This window comes from Acinonyx jubatus, chromosome B1, assembly GCF_027475565.1.
Source record: "Acinonyx jubatus isolate Ajub_Pintada_27869175 chromosome B1, VMU_Ajub_asm_v1.0, whole genome shotgun sequence".
Taxonomy (NCBI): domain Eukaryota; kingdom Metazoa; phylum Chordata; class Mammalia; order Carnivora; family Felidae; genus Acinonyx; species Acinonyx jubatus.
In genome coordinates, this window is record NC_069382.1 from 1,390,825 (window position 1) to 1,411,071 (window position 20,247).

General features: G+C 53.8%; 1 protein-coding gene across 2 annotated transcripts in view; it reads left to right on the forward strand.

Moving 5' to 3' along the window:
* Positions 1–10,276: 10,276 nt before the first annotated feature.
* MYOM2 (myomesin 2) overlaps positions 10,277–20,247 on the forward strand; it is a 73,800-nt gene continuing 63,829 nt past the window's right edge. The window contains exons 1-3 of one of the 2 annotated variants that reach the window (XM_015065685.3): positions 10,277–10,425; positions 15,228–15,346; positions 17,648–17,791. In XM_015065685.3, the coding sequence (XP_014921171.3) occupies positions 10,303–10,425; positions 15,228–15,346; positions 17,648–17,791 (386 nt within the window). In that variant the 5' untranslated portion in view covers positions 10,277–10,302. Of the gene's footprint in view, positions 10,426–13,428; positions 13,669–15,227; positions 15,347–17,647; positions 17,792–20,247 lie in introns of those variants that run through there. The other variant, XM_053216222.1, reaches the window with a different exon arrangement.

Consider the following 20,247-nt stretch of genomic DNA (forward strand, 5'->3'; position numbering starts at 1 on the left):
ATGTGACCCAGTAACTACCCCTGGAGGTTTGGCCAGAGTTGAGTGCAGAACAGGATCATGGCCTTCACCTTGACCTTGACCTGGAAACCACCCCTCCCTGGAGGCTGAATAGCGATGGCCTTGACATCAAGATACTTAAATTTTGGCTCAAAGTCATTGCACAGCCCTGTGACCCCGGACAGTTTTTCCTGTCCCAGCCTCCAGCCGCCCCACCCTCTCCTGGAGCCCAGGGGCACTTGGCTGGTTCCCTCTCCGCCAGGACAGGCCGGCCCTGCCAGCTGAATGTGCGCACGAGTGCCTTCCATCCATTTTTATTTTATTACGACCACTCATCTTCCAAGCACATGGCTGGGCCGCATTGTTGGTAATCTCTAAGCCATTAAGTGCTTTCGGAATGGAATCCTCTTGGCGTGGCCGGCTTGTGCTCTGGTTCCTGTTTCCTGGATCCTATTTGGAGCCAGGCAGCTGGTGACTGTGTCCATGTGCGGGGACGCTCCCTTCCCTGGACATGATCATTCGGGATTGAAATCGTAGCGTATTGGGGCTTAAACGGGGATCATGTAATCCAAGTCTCACTTTACCAGCGGGAAAGCCAAGGCCCAGGGCGGTCGAGGAGATTCTGCCCGGGTCACGCAGCTTTGACAACAGATTAGCAAACTTACCAGCCAGGCCCGGAGCCAGTGCCCTTGACGACCGGCTCGGGGCTCGGTGGCCAGATCTCGGCCTCTGTAGCCTCGCTGTGATTATTTAATGACATCGCAGAGATAAACTTCCCATTAATGGAGGGCCGTATCTGTAAATAGAAACCTGTAAATAGAATCTACAGGGTAAAAAAAGGTACTTGTTGAGTTTCTGTGATGCACAAGGCACCGTTTCAGTCAAAGTCAGGGGATCTGCAGCCACTTTTGTCTCTCACAACCCTGTGGTCACTGGGTACAGTTCGTTCGGGAGAAAGAAGCCCGTTGTATGGTTTTGACTCGGGCAGGTGGACGATTCGTACGGTTTTAAATATAACCGTGCGTATCGCATCCACGGCCACGTTTTCGCCCTTTACATTGAAGTACAGTCAACATGCGGTGTTCTGTTAGTTTCAGGCGTGTAATATGATGGCTCCACACTTCTGTACATCACCCGGTGCTCGTGTTGAGTTTTACCGAGATGCAGAAGCCTGCGGTGGTCTAATGCAAACCATACGTGACCTCGGTCTTGGCCTCTCTTCTTCCCGCCTGGATCTCCGCACCCCCTTTGGGTTTCTCTCTGCCGAGAAAATGTTAACCCCCTACCTGGTCCGGAAGATCCTTGTGAGTCAGAGAGGAACTTGTAACTGCTAGGTGAGCCGGGCTACGTGTGTCCACGGCCCTGGGCCCCAACACCCCACCTCGTCGACGGGTACGACGGAGGTCACGCCGGGCAGAATGCACATATGATACCTGCCGAGGGCTGCCTGCCAGGTTTCCTAGGCTGTGTTGATTTACAAAACATGGAAAAACTTCGGGCCTCAGTACAGAGCCATTGAGCGACGCCCAAATACCGACCAATCTAGTTGCTTTGATGTTTGGGGAAGGCTATCGGTTTTATCACCACTCAGTTTCTTATTGATAAAAAAGGAGGCACAGTAGCGAATTTATTTGGTTTACTGGTTCGGGAAGCGAATGTTTCTTGAGGTGTATGTATCTCTGCACCTCCGGGGGTTGGGAAGACACCCTGTGTTCACGGTCGGCTTGGAGAGACGGTCGTGCGGGGCGGTGGCCGTAAGGAATGTGTGGCTGCCAGTCGAGGCAGGGCCCCTGGGAGAAGGAAACACGGCTCTCGGGAATGTGTCACAAAGGAACCTGACAGACTGGGGTGGGAAAAGGCATCTGAGAAATGGGCGTTTGAGGGGGAGTCTGAACGGGAGTTAGGCCGGGGGCCGGAAGAGGCGGGAGGGACCGTGCGGAGGAAGGCAGGGCCAGGCGGGGCTGTGGGTGAGACAGAGTGCTGGCGAGGGTGCCACGGGGTGACTCTCCAGGTGTGCCCTCTGAGACACTTGTGTGGGACTTGGTTTGGAGGACAGTTTGCAGCCGGCTGGGGCACGCGGTGGGATGCGGGAGGCGGGGCGAGGTGGCGCCCGGGCGGTGTGGACGGAGGCGGGTGGCAGGCTGGACGGGGTATCCAGGAGGGACGACGCCTGGGATGTGTGGCCTGAGGAAGGTGTCCACGGCTTACGGCTGGTGCCACTCAGGGGTAGGGGACGCTGCCAGAGGCCAGATGGGGAGCTGCAGGGAGAGCACGAGTTTGGTCTTTGACCTGTTGCGTTTGAGGTTCCATTTACTCTTCAGAAGAAGGCGGAGAGGTTGCTTGACATCGAAGCCTCGCCCCTCAAAAGCCGTGGCCCAGCTGCGGACGAGCAGGGAGGGGGCGTGAGCCATGCCCTGCAGGGGCTGGAGGCAGGGACAGGGGCCCAGGGAGCATGGACTCCAGGCGGGAAGACAGTCGGCGGGCTCGGAGGATGGGGACGGGTGGACAGCGGGAGAGCAGGACAAAGACTCTGGATTTGGTGGCCATGGTGACATCCAGCTATTTTGGGGTGTGATGTGGTGGGAGTGGAAGGCAGGCTGGACTAGACAAAGGGTTTGGGGACGGTGAATGCATGGAAAAATGTGACCGTACGCAGCTCTTTCCAAGGTCTGGCTGGAAGGACAGGTCAGCAGCTGCAGCAGGATGTGTGGCCGAGGAAAGGGTCTGGGAGGTTGGAGGACATTTGGGGACTATGGGGACATATGGGGGGGGGCACTGAGAAGCAATGGTGTAGAGGGTGGGGGCGAGAGAAGAGCCTCAGGGCAGGTGTGGGGGGCGGGGCCCACGGGGGAGGAGAAGTTATTTGCATAAGGTGAGGGGGAGGGACTTTGCATGATGTTAGGGGGCCCTGGAACCTATTTAACTCCTGTGTGACGGGGACTTTGAGGTCATCATGCTGGCCCAAGAGGGGTCTGCTGCCTCCTGACTGCTGTGTGTGGTGGGGGCCAGGCTTGTCCTGGGGGCGGGGGCTCTTTTTATTTTCCTGCCTTTTTTTGCCTGGTTGTTTTATTTTGCATATTTTCTGTTGTTATATCTCTAATATATTCACTGACCTTTTCTTCTGAAATAATATGCTGTTAACCCCATCAGCGCACTGAAAATATCTCAGACGTGGCCGTTTTCACATACAAAAGTTTGACTTGGATCTTTTTAACATTTTCTGTGTTACTTAGTGAGTTAGATCTGTGTTCCACCTTCTGGAGCTCACGGACATGTGCGAGCAGCCTTTCTCCTGGGGCTCATGGTGGCCCAACTGCTGAGTCAGTGCAAACATCCCATGAACCAGGAGATCGCCCTCCTGCCTGAGGGGCATCCAGAGTGTTCCAGACTCTCTGTGAGCTCCGGGAGTTTCCACACATGAGGGCGTGGAGTCCATGCATGGGAGGGCATGTGGGCCAGAGGGGGAGAGGGAGAGCAACGGAGTGTTGTTAAAGCTCTTTATTAAGTTCTTACCATTGGTTGTATTTTTCAGTTCTAGAATTTTCTTTTTATCCCTTAAAAAAATCAATTCTGGGAGAAAATCTAGATGACTTCGAGGACAGCAGTGACTTTTAGACACAACACCAATGATATGATCCATGAAAGAAATAATTGATCAGCTGGACTTCATTAAAATGAAAAACTGACTTCTGCTCTGTGCAGAACATTGTGAAGAGATTGGGCAGAAAGTCACAGTTGGGGACAAATATTTGCAAAAGACATCTCTGATAAGGGGCTGATATCTAAAATATATAAAGTGCCGACTTGTAAAGTTCGGCAAGAAAATGGAAAGCCCGATTTAAAAATGGGCAAAAGACTTGAACAGACACCTCAGCAAAGATGACAGGCAGATGGCAAGTAAGCCTAGGAGATGTTCCGCGGCACATGTCATTACAGAGATGCAAAGTAAAACAACGCTGAGGTATCACCTCACTCCTGTTAGAGAGGCTCAGAGCCTGAGCACTGACCACACCCAGGGTTGGTGACAAGGGGGAGCCCTAGGAGCTCTCACTCACCACAGGAGGGAATGCAGAATGGTGCAGACACTTTGGAGGACAGTTTGGTGGTTTCTTATAAAACCGAACATTCTCTTACCATGTGATCCAGCAGTGGTGCTGATGAGTTGAAAACTCAGGAAAACAAGTTTCATGAATTGAAAGTTTTATGTTCACCTAAAAGCCTGCACATGTATGTTGATAGCAGCTGTATTTATCCTTGCCCAAACTTGGAAGCAGCTGGAATGTCCTTCAGTAGGTGATGGCGACGCTGTGGTCCATCCAGACAATGAAATATTATTCAGCACTAAAAAGAAATGCGCCTTCAAGCAGTGAAAAGACACGGAGGAACCTTGAATGTTGATGCTGAGGGAGAGGAGGCTGTGTGCAAAAACAACGTACTGTGTGATTCCAACTCTGACATTCCGGGAAAGGCAAAACTGTGGAGGCAGGAAAAGATCAGTGGGGGTGGAGGAGGGCTGGACAGGTGGAGCACAGGAGGATTTTGAGGGCAGTGGGACTATTCTCTGTGACACTGTAATGGTGCACGCATGCCATTATATATTTGGCTAAGCCCACAGAAAGCACCCTGCCAAGAGGGACCCTGATGTAAACTCTGGATGATGATGTCGTGTCCGTGTGGGTTCATCAGTGGCAGCAAAGGTACCATCTGGTGGGGATTTTGATAGTGGAGGAGGCTGTTCACATATGGGGACACGAGGTGTATGGGAACCTCTGCACTTTCCACTGAAGTTTGCCATGAACCTAAAACTGATCTAAAAAATAGAGTCTGTTTCAAAAAGAATAAGGAGTAAATTACAAACAATATCCATGCTGTTCTTTAAAAAATACAGTTCTCTGGTGAAATTCTCCATCTTATTCCCGTTTTTTCTTGAACATAGTAATTACAGATATTAAAAAAATGTGTATGATAATTCCAACGATTTGGAAATCTGGGCTCTTTTTATATGATTGGGTTATTCTTTTTTTTTTTTTAAGCTTTTATTTATTTCTTTGAGAGCAGGAAAGATGGAGGGAGGAGGGGCAGAGAGAGAGGGAGAGAGAGAATCCCAAGCACGCTCTGTGCAGTCAGTGCAGAGCCCGAGGTAGGGCTCGATCCCACAGACTGTGAGCCGAAGTCAGGACTCCGTCACTTAACTGATGTAGCTGCCCCCTGTGATTAGCATATTCTGGAGGCCTTTATACTGGGTTGAATAGCCACCCCCAACCCCATTCACACCCACTGGCCACACACCATGTGATCTTATTTGGAAGTAAGGTTCCCGCAGATATAATTAGTTAAAGATTGTTCTGAGATCATACGGGATTATGGTAGACCCTAAATCCGATGTGAGTGCCCTGATGAGGGACAGAAAAGGACACAGAAACAGGAAAGGAGACGTGGAGACAGACACCGAGGTGCCCAAGACAGAGGCGTCCACAGTGGTGGATGACAGGAGGCCATTAGGAGCTGGAAGAGAGGAGAAAGGATCCCTCCTGGAGCCTGCAGCGAGCACAGGCCCCCGACATACTGAGTTTTGACATCTGGCCTCCAGAACGGGGAGGGGCTACATTTCTGTCTTTTTAAGCCACCAAGATCACGACAGTCATTACAGCACCCACAGCAAACAATAGTCTTCCTGTTTAGTGAACTTGGCCTGAATGACTGAAGTTGCCTTAGAGATATTGTCCGGGTTCGGAGTGATGCTGGTCTCATGGAATGGGGCCACCTGTCCTGAATGGCAGCGGGGAGATGGCACCTGGATCCACCGGGTCCTGAGGACAAGCAAAGCCGGTTGGAGGAGCAGGAGGCCCTCTGCCTCCAGGGTGCCCCCACTCTGTTCGGGGTCCCCATGGAGAACCTGGGTTGTTTAAGAAGGCCCTATCTTTTTGGAGGGTCTAAACCCCAGTGTTAGTCTCAGTAGCACCATGGACCCACTGGAAACCCTGCTTTGCCGCTTTACTACTTTTTGTTTGCTTTTTGCTCTCACGGTGCATTGTGGTGAAAGTCAGTGTTGCGCCCTGGGCTCACATCCGTGGGCCTCGCCCTCTCCCTGCATCCTGGCCTTTCACGTCCTGCACGCGTCCTCTGACTCAGGCTCCAATTTCTCTCTCCCCAGCCCTGTGACACTGCTAGAAAGCTCCACTGTTCTCTCAGCTTCTTAGAGCGGGTCTCTGCCTTCCTAGCTTTCAGCCAGCCAGGAGTTGGAAAATGTCCAAGGTCAAGAACAGAGTGCGGGAAGACACAGTTCTCTCTAGGGGCCTTAGCATCTCTCATCCTGGCTGATCGATCGATTGACCCACCTTATCTATCTTCTATCTGTCTATCATCTATCAGCTATCTGATCTCTCATACATCTATTTTTTCTTTCTCTCTCATCTCTTTCCTTATTTATATTAAAAATTTTTTTAAATGTTTACTTTTGAGAAAGAGAGAGAGAGAGAGGCGGGCAGAGAGAATGGGAGAGAGAGAATCCCAAGCAGGCTCTGAGCTATCAGCACAGAGCCTGATGTGGGGCTTGAATTCATGAACTGTGAGATTGTGACCTGAGTAGAAGTTGGACGCTTACCCAATTGAGCCACCCAGGCGCCCCTCCTTGTTTGTATTGAAGCTGAATTTGTAGTTGTTCTGGGTAAGAGTCTTGTCCCGACAGGAGCAGTTGTGTTACGGATAGAGGGGTAAGAGACGTACTTGTATGTTCAGAAGTGTGGTCTACTTCACGTCTGGAGGAGGGGAGAACTAGTAATTCGCCTTCGCGGGGAGATCACCTGACACCCAGACGCCCAGGGAAGCGATGTGGAAACCTCTCCACCAGGTGTTCCAAGCTGGCTGTCCCTGTTGGGGCGATGAGAACAAACTGTCAGAAATGATCACAGCGGAAACAATACAAAGACACCCACCAGGAGTGCGTGTGGCCTCAAACTCCTCCGCATCCTCGCCGACTGTTGTTTTCTGGGTTTTTGTGGTTGTTGTCTGATGCTAGCTGTTCTGACAGATGTGAGGTGGTATCTTGTTTGGATTTGCACGTCCCAGATGAGGAGGGATGTTGAGTATCTTTTCATGTGTCTGTTGGCCATCTGTGCATTGTCTTTGGAGAAATGTCTATTCAAGTCCTTTGCCTGTTTTTTTTAATGTTTATTTTTGAGAGAGAGAGAGACAGAGAGAGAGAGAACAGTGGGGGAGGGGCAGAGAGAGGGAGACCAGAGAATCCAAAGCAGGCTCTGAGCTGTCAGCACAGAGCCCAAGGTGGGGCCTGAACTCACGAACCATGAGATCCAAAGCCGGACGCTCCACCGACTGAGCCCCCCCCCATTTTAAGAATCAGATTTTGCCCAGTTTAAGAATCAGATTGTTATTTAAGAGATTTCACGCAGAAGTTTCGTATTTTAAGCAGATTAAAATGGGATCGAGGCAGAGATGGCCGTGTGGCACTTGTGGCGTGTCTTGTGGCTAGTTTCACTAGCTCAGATCTGAAGTGAAGCCAGCCGTCATGGGCAGCCCCGAGCTCCGCATGCTCACGGGCCAGGAGGCGAACGTACTGGGACCCTCGTGGACGTGGCGAGGGGGGCACGGCCCTGTGAGGCCTGTGTAGGTGGCAGCTGCTGGGAAGAGAGCTGAACGGAGCCAGTAAGCTGAGCTGGGGCAGGACACCCGTTTCGGCCGAAGCCTAGGGCCGGGCGGGCTGGGCGGGCCGGGGGCAGCTCCTTCCTACTGCAGCCAGACCACCGGGATCAAGTTCTTTGGGATGAAATGAACACCCCCTGTGCCAGAGAGATGACCAGTCGAGGGGGAGTCAGGGAAGCCTGGGTCTGGGGGTCCGGCACCCCAGCCCGTCACTGCAGCTGCTGTCCGTTAGGGCCTTGACGCGTATCGGACACATGCTGTCTCTGGGCAGCACTGGGGGACCCACTTCAGAGACGAGGAAATCCAAGCTAAGGAGCGTTCCACGGGCCGCGTGGCTCACAGGTGGCCAAGCTGGGCGCAAGTCTTGGCGTGCCAGGGCCCGTGTTTCTGCCACCCCCCACGTCGTGGCCCCCTGGATGCTCCTTTTCTGTGTGGCCTCATCCTTTGTAATGTAGAACAGTTACGAATATCCGGCCTGTCGGATAGACATTTTCTAAAATACATCAGGCCATTTTTTTGGTTGTTGCTTCCTAAGAGTATATGGAAGTTAGTAAAATACCTTAAGAACAATTTTGCTCTTTTTTTCAAATACTCAAATAGATTTTGTGACCTGAATATCAGTTTTGGGCCCTGCACTAGAATTTAATGAAATCCTGAGGACTTGACTTTGCCCCGTGAACCACGCACCGTACCCGGTTCCTCTGATGGAAAATATCGGATGCCACTTATTAGCGTCCCGTGTCCTTTTTTACATCATCTGAGACTTCTCACTGATGCCGATTTTGCTTATCGTTTACATGGCGCAAACTCCAGCTGTGGGTTTGGAAATAAAATCGCTGATCGTTTTTCCTATGTGTCTGTCAGGATTCTTTGAGTCGCGCAAGATACGAGCCTGCGTCCAGGGAGCTTCAGCAGAGACTTTGGTGGTCCTGTAGAAGGGGATGTCTAGCGGCCACTGCCATATGGCGTGTCTGAGCACACGGGCAGGGTCCCAGCCTGCCCGCAAGTGCCCCTCACAGTGCCCGTCATCTTCTAGGACAGCGATGGCTGCACCGAGACAGATGGGTCTCACCCCTCAGTGAGGGGGACTCTCTTCCCGTCAGGGGCCTGCTCTGTCCAGATGAGTGTTTGGCTTCCCTACGTAGTGTGGCTGAGACGGTGCGCCTTTCCTAGGGCAGCATTCTAGGAGGTGAGCCCCTACCTTATAGGAGGGGCCGGGGCAATTCTGAAATGGACGGTGAGGAGCATGAGAAGCTGGTCCACCTCTGGTCCCGTCAGGAGATGGTCTCTCCCTGGAATGAGATTGTTTTCTCAGAAGAGGCTAGTTTCCTGGGACTCAGTTGGCTGCGATGCCATCTGATGGGAGACGGGCCCCTGTACTCGTCCTTTCCGCATTGTGGGGCCGTGCCTGTGGGCAGGGGGCAGAGCCCACGATGGACCGTCTTGCGGGGCTCACGGACGAGGGCAGGATTGGTCTCCTTCGAGAAGGTGCTAAACAGGTAACACACCAACTACCTGTGTTTATTTGATACCCATTTAACTAACATTTATTACATTAAAAGCTAGGCCACTGGAACACTAAGTGGGAATAAGGCCCCGAATAGAAGTGTGCAGCCCCTGACCAAGTACGTCAGGGACTCTCAGCTGAGATTTACACACTCATTGACCTGTGTTGCTGGTCCTTGGCTGTGTTCCTGATACACCAGCTGTGCGGACACAGAGGGTTTTTTTAGTGCCCAGGCCCTTCCCAGGATAGTATTTTCTCCAATATTTGTAAGAAACGTAAAGACAGCTTTCCGGGTGGGGAAAACAGAGAGGTAGACCAGCTGGCCGAAGGTCACACGGCCTCCGTGGTGAGCTGTGGTTTGACCGCAGTCCTCCGGATCCTGAGGTCGAGGGCCACGGCCACACGGCCCCTCCTCTTGGCGATTCGTGCCAGGTTACAGCCCGTGGCCGTGCCAGGCATGTGTTATTTATATTTGGACACATGCTGTGCGAAAAGACGGACACCCTGCAATTATCTAGTTGTTAGTCGCAGCGCACATCTGTGGTAATAACTATAAATAAGACGTAACTTGCCGACTGGGCTGGCTCCTCTTTTAGGAGGACAGTTCCTGCTAAATTAACCTCAGGATGAGACCAGAGAAAGCTCGAATTGTTTCTGGAATAAACACAAAACAAAACAAATCCACACACCCAAAAAGCCACAGAGGCTGCCTTCCTTTCCTCCAGGACCAGAAGCGCTCAGGTGCCCTGGGGACAAAAGGCAAATGCCTGCTGGCAGTCTGGCCGTCATCGGACTCCTCTGGAGGTGGCAGTCTCTGATCCAGGGAACCTGTGGTTCCACAGGATTGAAGAGAAGTCTGACAGTTTATGCATAAAAGTTAAAATGCGTCAGGAGAGCCAGCCACGTGGATTGCCGGCCCGTCCCTCTTTTCCTGGGGTTCTCCCTGAATTGTCACACCCATGCCCGGGGAGAGACAGGTGCGCTTTGCAGACAGGACAGGCACTGTGCACTTTGTGATTTTGATTTTTTTCCGACTCAAAGAATTTTCCCTTTTAGATCAGGCTGATGACTTATGGTGCAGGTATTAGTTCGGGGTGAGGCAGTCCCTGTGGCTATATATAGCGCCTCCCAGGCCATAAATGGGAGCGAGGGCTGAGCACTTGGAGGCAGAAGTAGCTGTGCCTTCCTCAGCCAGAGCCGCGTCGTGGGCGAGCCAGGCCGGCAGGGCATCTCTCCTCTGTGCCGTTTTCCTTTCTCTCTGGGTGAGTCCCCTTTTCTTCTTTCCTTCTCTAACCCGGGGCTTTGGAAGAAGGAATAACGACGCATGCCGAGCCGGTAGCAGTCAGGTGTCCGAGGTGGACCTATTCGGGGGAGGGTGCTCCGTTGGACAGACAAGACAGCCAACGACTCGGTCTGTGTCTGTCCTTCCCGGACTAGACTTTATGCTTCCAGTGCTTCCTGAGGTCACGGTCGCGAGTGTTATCGGGTGCAACCCGCTCAGGGCACCTGCCGGCTGACCCGAGCTCTGTGGCATTTCTCACTGGGGCCCGGAGCCCATGCCCTTTCTCCAGAGTCTGAGCCCTGAAGGAGTCTGTGGGGGCAGTGCAGATTGAAAAGGTGTGGAATAAAAGGTATTTTCTGGAGAGAAGGAGGAAGCAGGGACATTAGTGTGGCCTTGGACCCTGGTGTCTGGGGGAGGGGAAGAAGGCTCACTGCCAGCTCCCCACGCCGCCTTCTCCGTGCTCTGTGATGAGCGACAGTCCTGCAGAGTCTCTGGGCTCGGTGCCCTCGGCGGAGCCGGCGTGCTCCCTCCCGCCCTTGGAGGTGCGTCCACGAGGAAGGCGCTGGGGTGGGGGCCTGTGCACAGAAGGGTCACTTTCCCACCTCCTGGGTCTCAGCTCTCGCTTCCCGGACACAAGTGACACAGGCATCCAAGAGCGAGTGGAAGAAAGATAATCGAAGTTTTAAGTAAACCAGGTCTGGGTCACATTTGCAGCGAATTTACCGGAAACTAACGCTGAACGGGGGACCCTCACCCACACAAAACCCAGAGACTCTGTGCGTAAAAGTTCACGGCACTGGAATATTTCCGGAGCTGTTGGTTTGTTTCTAGTTCTCTGAACTTGTGAAGAAATGGCAACCGTCTCTCGTCCAGGAAGCTGCACACGATCTCGTTGCTTGATCGAATTTGATCCTGCTTCGGCGTCAGGACACAGGGACTCGGGGTCCTTGGAAGCTGGAGAGCCCTGTGGCCGCGAGGGCAGGCCTCTGCCGTTCAGGTCACGGTTCCGAAAGATGATTCGGAGGAATGCTGGAGAAATTCAGCCGCCAGACATTAGACGTCAAACCGTATTAGATTTGTCATCGAGGCTGATTTTAAGAGTGGTTCTGTGCTCAGTTGTTTTTTGGTGCCAAGTCGTTTGGAAAAAGCTTCAGGGAAAGTAGACCTCGGTGTGAATGAGGGTGGGTACAACGTGTCTCGGGCCTGAGGGTTGAGTTACCTGGGGGGCATCGGCCCACTGTGGGCGCCAACCAATCCTTTTCCTTCCTCTAGAAAAGCTTTCACTTGGTACGCTCATTGACTTGGACATTTTTAGCTGCACAGGCCACAGCTTCTTTTATTAAATGGAAATAAATGCATTGTGGTTGAAATGCGTCCACAAATTCAATTTCTTCTTGGTGGCAGGGAAGGCGGGTTCCAAATATCGTTGGCAGGAAGGGATTAGGTCTAAGCATGTCACAGACGCACGGTCTCCTGTACTTGAGGACAGGCTCGCATTTCACTTTGGTGTCCTAATTCCCAAACGTGTCAGAAGCGTTCCGTGAGTGGCGGGGATGGGTGTGGGCAGGTGGGCACAGAGTCACAAGTGCAAGGTGGGACGTCGGCTCTGTCTCCGACGAGCCAGTGACCCGGGCAGATGATTTTTACCATCTGAAACTCAGTTTCCTCGCAGGGAAGGCTGAGATCCACCCAGGACAGAATGAGATCATCCGTGGCAAGTTGTGGAATCGCTCTGTGATTTCAGATAAATGCCTTGCGACCCAAGGCTGCAGCTGCGAGCATGTGCTGAGCCTGCAGGGATCTCAGCATGCCCCGTCTGGGGCGGTCAGGGACAACGCGGAGGCACTGAGACGTGAGGTCCACTGGGCGGGGAAGAGGTCGAGTGGCCTGGACGTGGGCGTGGGCCGCGTGGTGGTCCTGCCGCTCGGTCTGGGTCACCCAGGGGATTGGGAAAAGCCAGCACAGGCAGGAGGAGCTGAGGTCGCTGGCACAAGGCTCAGATGTAAGACGTGACGTCATCCCTGGGGCAAGGGGGAGCCTCTAAGACGGCCCCGTCCTTGACATGCAGTGGTTCTGTGATTCAGGCGTGGCCGCCACGGGGCAGGGGCTCCACGTGTTTGTGGCATGAAAAGTGGGCAGAAGTGAGGATAATTGCATTTGCAGGGTCCTCGGAAGCCCCTGGTTTTGATGGCCATCTGCACAGTGTGTCGTGAAGTGAGCAGAGAGTAGATGTGGGATCAGTGCAGTGAAGTGCTCTCTTCCTGCCCTGCCCAAGGCCGTCTGGGGTCGGGAGAAACAGCGATAGCAGGTCTAGGAGTCGGAGCGAGGACCACCGGAGCTGTGTGTGCTCGATTCCGGCCCGACCTCGCTAATCAGTACAAAGTGTGTGCTCCTTGAACGGGGAGTGTTGAGGACTCCCAGACCCGCACAAGCACACGCCGAGTTAAGTCAGAACAGAAGCACGGGTCCCCTCGAGTGTGTATTACCCTCCTCTGGGTACCGGCTGCCACAGTTTAGACATGTCAAGATAGCGTATCACCTCTTATCGTCGGGGCCATTTCTGGGCTCTTCCCTTCACAGAGAAATGCAAACGTGTTTGAAGGTTGACTCAACAGCAACGTTAGCAAGTATTGAGATGGGACGTGACCACCTGGCATCACAGCACCTGCGGGCATCGTCCTGGATCGGTGCCGTAGAATTTTCCTCCGGCCCTGCAGGTGCGGTGGGAGAAGCCCGAGACAGGAAGCTGGTTCAGAGTGGTGCAGTGTGTCCCCCGACCCCGGTCTGACTTCGGTTCGTGAGCTTTCCGCAGCACACGAGGGACTCCGGACGCAATCAGTGGAGGCCACGCGGTTGTGGGCAGGAAGCTTCTCTTGAAGATTCACCTTGCTGAACTCGCCGGAGAACCCACGGGGATGCCATCGAGGACGTTTCAGATAGTCAAGTGACAGAATGCATGTTTTTCAGATACCTTTTCCTACCCACAGCGTCCGGCTGAAGAACAGTGACAGCACGTAGCGTGACGGGGACAGCTGACGATTTGGTTGTTGGAGACCGCGTGCCAAACGTTCCACAGAATCCGTTCAGAACCCCGGGGTTACAGCAGCGAGAGAGTCACCCGCGGCCACGTCCCTGGGTGGGGCTCAGGATTCAGACCTCGGTCTGCCCGATGTCAAACCTGCGGTCTTGGCCTCAGCGCTAGAATACCTGTGTCAGAGCTGAGGTGGGTGGAGAGGCGCCTTTTTCGCTGTGTTCCACTAGACGCCACGTTCTGTTGCGTATTTGTAATCAGATTTATGCTGTAAAACACATGCCCGGCCCTCAGTGGACCCGGGAGGTTGGTTGACTGGTTGGTCTTTAAGAGGAAACATTGGTATTCGTGTGGCAAAGGGTCAGAGGTCCAGAAATAGAAGTCTGAAGCCCTTTCTGCATGATTCCAGGGGAGGCATTGCTCCCCAGTACAGTGGGGGTGGAGATAATCCCTAAGGATCTTCCCGAGCCCTGCGATTCTGTGACTCTGGGAGATCACAGTCTACAGGGATCACCAGCAGAGCGCCTGGAGGGTTTTGTAACACCCGCGCCAAGGTCTGAACGGTGGCGGAGGCCAGGCCGTTTCACCTCAGAGCCGCACCTGCGTGTCGACCACTCCTGGTCTCCGTTCCCGTTGTCCCCCAGCACTGCCTTGCCTCTGCGTTTTCTTCTTCGAGTGGGGGGGATGAACTTACACACAAAGGACCAAAGTGGAGCTCGGATTGAGAATTCCTTCGCCCCTCGGTTTGGGGGGTTAGGGGTCACCGAGATGGAGGCATACTGCCTGTGTCACACTTCGGAGACGGCCAAATAGCCCAGTGAGAAGTGGCGCTTTGTTCATTGTGGGTGCAGGTGGCCCCGTGGCCAGGTGCCAGCACTGCTGCAAATTCCCAGACGCCGCACCGCAGGACGAATTCTCAGGGAGTTTGACCAAGATGTGTCGCGTGCCCGCGCCCCCCTGGCTTCCCTGCTGGGCTCAGCCCTGCTCCCACCCACCCCAGCCGTGGGCATCTACAAGTACCCTGCGGGATGTGATTTTAGAAGCGTGGATCTGGACAGCGTCCTGGAGACGAATTCCCTTTCCAGGTCACCGTATGTGGTTACAAGCTTTCCAGAGTGATTTCTTGTCCCGTCTCTTCAAGTATCCTGAGATCCTGTCTCCCCGCCTCCTACCTGCGCTCATGGGATGCCCTTCTCTCTGCCCCGTCTGCATCTGTCAGCCTATCCATCTGTCAAGGCTCTTCTCAAATGTCACCTACTTCAGGGGACCTCATTTGGCTGCCCTCTCTCCTGTTACGTGTGCCCTCTCCTAGCTTCCCAGGGCGTGTGTCCCTCTTTCCGCTCTTATCTTGTATTCTAAGTATTTGTTTATTTCTCTAATCTGTGTTTTACCTATTTTTATCCTTGTCACTCACACTGCCTTTCACGTTGCTTTGGATAAACAGGGTGTTGTGGAAACATCTGGTGAGCTCACAATGAAAAGAAACCTACAACCCAATCTTCTAATTTCCAAAGAACCAAACAGAAAATGATGTCGGACCCCAGGGAACTTGATAGGTGTCTGGTCTCCCAGCCCCAAATTTTTTTCACTTACATAACGTTTCTTCCATCCGTCCCTCCCCCGAAGGGGTTTGATGGACTGAAGTTGGTTTCCCCCCTTGGAACAACCCGACATGTTGGTGTAGACACCGCCCGGGCAGGACTGCACGGGGGATGGGGCTCAGCACCGTCCGCCTCCCTCCTTACTCGTAGGTACCCACCGAGATGTCACTCGCCGCAGTGCCCTTCTACCAGAAGCGACACAAACACTTTGACCAGTCGTACCGCAATGTTCAGACGAGGTACCTTCTGGATGAATATGCTGCCAAAAAGTAAGTTGAAATTCAGCGGTTAGACTGGGAGGGGTTGGGTCGTGGGGGTCTGGCGTCCGGTCCCCTGCAACCTGGACGGGAGCGTCGGGAGGGTCAGAGATGGCAGGCCGCCTGACGCCCGCGCCCAGCACCCCAGGGGAAAGCTAGTTCTCCCGGCTGCACCGGAAGCTCCAGGTTGCGCACCTGGGATCCTGGTAGACGCGGGCGGGTCCTGGCAGATCCTGGCAGATCCTGGTAGATGCTGGTAGATGCTGGTAGACTGGCTCTGAGCCCCTAGTGTAGATGATGAACACAGAGACTTTTTCGTAAGTGCTCCTTGACTTTGCTCTTCTCTACACATCTTCCAGAACTAGGATCCAGAAAGTCTAGGGCGCCTGGGTGGCTCAGTTGGCTGAGTGTCTGATTCTTTTTTTTTTTTTTTCAATGTTTATTTTTTTGAGAGAGAGAGAGAGAGAGAGAGAGACGAAGCGTGAGTGGGGAGGGGCAGAGAGAGGGAGACACAGAATCCGAAGCAGGCTCCAGGCTCGGAGCCGTCGGCACAGAGCCCGACGCGGGGCTGGAACCGGTGAACCGCGAGAGGCCGCTTAACCACTGAGCCACCACCCCAGGTGCCCCGAGTGACTCTTGATCTCGGCTCAGGTCATGATCTCACAGGCCGTGAGTTTGAGCCCCACGTCAGGCTCTGGGCTGACAGCGCGTATCCTGCTTGGGATTCTCTGTCTCCCTCTCTCTGCCCCTCCCCGGCTCCCTCTCTTGCTCTCAAATAAAACCAAACAACAAAACCAGTCAGCGCAAGGGCGGTGGGAAGGGCCACGGGAAGAGCGTCAGAGAGAGGAAAAGCTCATGGGGGCAGAGTGAAGATCACGTGGAGGCCGATACCCGTAATTTTGCCGCAATGATACGCATAGCAAAACCGTACACGTATCCGCTGCCTAGTAGGCTGGCGTCGAGCCGCAGATCCGGTGGTTTCCAAACCCGGCGTCCTCGGGGACCTGCAGCACGTGCCTGTGTGCCGAGTCCGGGATTGGCCTGGGCCGGTTAGACGGACGTGCCGAAGGATGGACAGACGCCGCGGGTGTGCCGGCCCGGCCCCGGGGGCTCGTGCGTGTCACCGACACCCTATATTTAGACGCGCCCGCGGCCCCGTGTCCTTTGCCATCCTTGCGACACACAGCCAAGCGTTCGCAGCGCTCCCGGCAGCCTCCAGGAGCCTCAGATCCCCGGAGATGTAGATAATCGTGGCGCTGGGCCAAGAGCGCCGTGGAAGGCGCTGGCTGGCACGGATGGAAAATGCAAGGGGGAGAGGCCGACTCTTGCGCGCACGCGCCCCTCCGGGCACAGGCACGTGCAGACGGGGGCGGAGTTCCGTGTGCGTGCACGCATGCGCACGTGTTAGCTGTGAGCGTGCACGCACCCGTTTGTGTGTCTGCGCGCGTGTGCGTGCTCCTTCACGCCGGTGTGCCGCCGCTAGAAAAGGTGGCGTGTCTGCGATGATAACTTTGTGTACTGTTTTTAATTTTAGTTTTTATTATTTTTCAGCATTGTTTAAACACTTTTCTAAAATGTTTATTTTTGAGAGAGAGACAGAGCACGAGTGGGGGGAGGAGCAGAGAGAGAGAGGGAGACGCAGAATCCGAAGCAGGTTCCAGGCTCCGAGCTGTCAGCACAGAGCCCGACAGGAAGCTCAAACCCACGAACCGTGAGATCGTGACCTGAGCCGAAGTCGGACACCGCACGGACTGAGCCACCCAGACGCCCCTACCATTGTTTTTAAACATTTACTTATTTTTGACAGAGGTGACAGAGAAAGAGAGAGAGAGCATGAGTGGGGGAGGAGCAGAGAGAAGGGAAGACAGAGGACCCAAAGCAGGCTCGGTGCTGACACACAGAGCCCCATGTGGGGCTTGATTTCAGGAACCGTGTGACATCGTGACCTGAGCCGAAGTCGGACGCTTAACCAACTGAGCCACCCAAGTACCCCTGCTTTTAGCATGAAAACATTTAAATTCAAGTTAGCTAACCTACAGCACAGTCCCGGCTTCCGGAGTAGAACCCAGTGCTCATCTCTTACGTATGACTCCCAGTGCCCGTCTGCCAGCCCTCTCCTTAGTGCCGGTCACCCGTCTGGCCCATCCCCCCCACCTCCCTCCGGCAGCCCTCAGTTGCTGTCTGTATTGCCGAGCCTCTTACGGTCTGCTCCCTCTCTGTTGTACCTCATTTTCCTTCGTGCGCCCTGCGTGCAATCTGTCACGTTTCCCCGTGTACTTCTCTGACGCCTCTGATTTCTCCGCGCTCACCCAGGCGTACCTCCACGCAGTCGTCCGCCCAGAGGAAGTCGTCTTCCCAGAGGGCTTCCGGCCAGATGGCGCTGGGGACAACGTGCAGTATCTGTGCGAAGAGGGTGAGCACCGAGCTGGAGGAGGAGGAGCAGGACAAGAAGAGAAGGTAACCCCCGCCTCCCCCAGACTGCCTGCAAAGGCCGCACAGGCCCGCGGAGTCACCGCGCCTCGGGAGGGAGGGCCTGAAGGCCAGAGGGGGGGATGGTGACTGGGCGGCAGCCAGACGCACACCCGAGAGAGCCTGGAAGGTCACACTTGCTTCTTTTTTATTCTTTTTTGTTTTTCATTTTTAAATGTTTATTTTTGGGGGGCAGGGAGGGGCAGAGAGAGAGAGGGAGACCCAGAATCCGAAGCAGGCTCCAGGCTCTTGAGCTGTCAGCACAGAGCCCGACGTGGGGCTCGAACCCACGAACTGTGAGACCATGAGCTGAGCTGAAGTCGGATGCTTAACCGACTGAGCCACCCAGGTGCCCCGGTGATGCTTGCTTCTAACAAAAGCATAAGCTCCCGCTGCCTGCTTATTCGTCAGTGACATCACCTCAGTGGACCCTAAGAGGATAACTGTCGCAGAAGGGAACGTCGCAGACGGGGCCGAGTGCCATGTGTGCGTTGCCGCTGGCATCCTGTGTCAGGTCCCGGTCGCCGTCCCACGTGGCACTCGCTAGCTTTCCACGCACAGTGGGATTCTCACATTAAAGCCCTAAGACCTGGCGGTTTGAAGGTCATGTGGAACCTCCACTGACAGCCTCCTGAGCTGCTCAAGCGGGGCAGTGAGGCCACCGACTCCAGGAAGGCGATCTTCCTGAGACACGCCAGCATTCCCAGGGGTGTCCATGGGGAAACCGTCGTGAGGGGCCCGTAGACGGCCGTGCCGTGCGTGTCAGGGGACTCAGCTCATGGGGAAAATGTCACGGGCGTGACATGGATTAATAGGGACGTCAGTCTTAAAATTATTTCCAGATCAGAGAGGCAGCTGGTGATCTTAGAAGAACCAAATAGTTGGGTGGGTCATGAGTGCTTTATTTCATTCCTGCTGCTTCCCCCCTCACCTCTCCCTCCTACTTCTAGAAAATTTTCTCGATACCTCTAACACATTGAAAACCTGAAAGAAGAATGAGATTTTGGTAAACAGGTTTCATTTTTGATGAATTTCACGATGGAAGGATCTGTGTAATAAAAATGTACAGCTGAAGAGATTAGCCCTCATTTTTAATCTTTGAATGATCTTTTAAATGCCTTATGGGAATTTTGACACATGAATTTCATTATAAAGTGAAGATTTCTTTTGTAAGAGAATCACTTCAAAATGTGTACGTTAGAGGAGTGCCTGGGGGGCTCCGTCGGTTAAGCGTCTGACTTTTGGTCTGATTCAGGTCATGATTTCACGGTTCTTGAGTTCAGGCCCCGCGTCGGGCTCTGTGCTGACAGCTCGGAGCCTGGAGCCTGCTTCAGATTCTGTGTCTCCTTCTCTCTCTGCCCCTCCCCCACTTGCTCTGTTTCTCTCTCAAAAATAAGCATTTAAAAAATTTAAAACGTGTACGTTATAAAACTCTGGATTTTCTGGTATTGGATTATTTAAAAAATGGTTCTACCCATCGTTAGGGTTCAAGTGCAGGGAGTGAGAGGACTAGAGCTTTATAAGTTTATGAGCCATTCCTTGTGTCCTTGAACATGCCACAAGAACTCTCCCCTCCTCAGTTTTTGAGGGAGTGAAATGGGGGGAAGGTCGACTTCTGTTGATCTGAGAGGTCAGGGATTCACGTGGCTTTGGCGATCGTGACTTTGGTGACCTTCTGGCTGTGGGAAATCTTTCTGGGATACACGAGGCTACTCGCCCGAAGTAGGAAGCTGACTCATGGCAGGTATGTGGGTTATAACCCGTGTCTCCCCAGCTCATTTTGTTCCTTACCTCCTACGGCAGAAACTAGTTTAACGCGTGGGACAGATTGATTGGCGCTCGAAAGATGAACCCGTGGGTGCGTCCGTTGGAATTACCACTCTATCTTCACGTAAAATAGGAACCCAAGCCTCGTAGAAGTAGCCCTTTCATGCCCCTGCTTCTGTGCTAGTAAAAGACGGGCCTCCGTGCATCACACAGGCTGTCTGTGGGCTTGCAGAAGAGGGCCAGAGGCCTGGACGCCTCATCACAGAGCCGCGGAGATGCTCCCTCAGTGGTTGGGGGGAGGGAGAGGGAGTAGGAGGGGGAAGAGGAGAGAGGGCGGGAGAGGGAGAGAGAAGAAAGAAGGGGAGGGAGGGAGGGAGGGAGAAGGACAGAAGAGAGAGAGAGAGGGGGAAGGGGCAGGAGAGGCGGGCCGGGAGCGGGCCGGGCCCTGTTGGTCCCACAAAGATGGCACCCGGGCCAGATCAGCCGCACCTCGTTCTCTGCTCCCACAGATGAAAGGAGCTTAATTGTTTGCATCCTCTCTATTTTCCTGGAACACAGGTTTGCTTCCTGTCTGTAGCTGTGGATTCAGGAGGCTTTAACCCAGTCCTAAACTCATTCAGAACAGCAGTCTCCCCAGGAGAACAGGCGGTTTTTATAGGATTCCGCGCAGGAGAAAT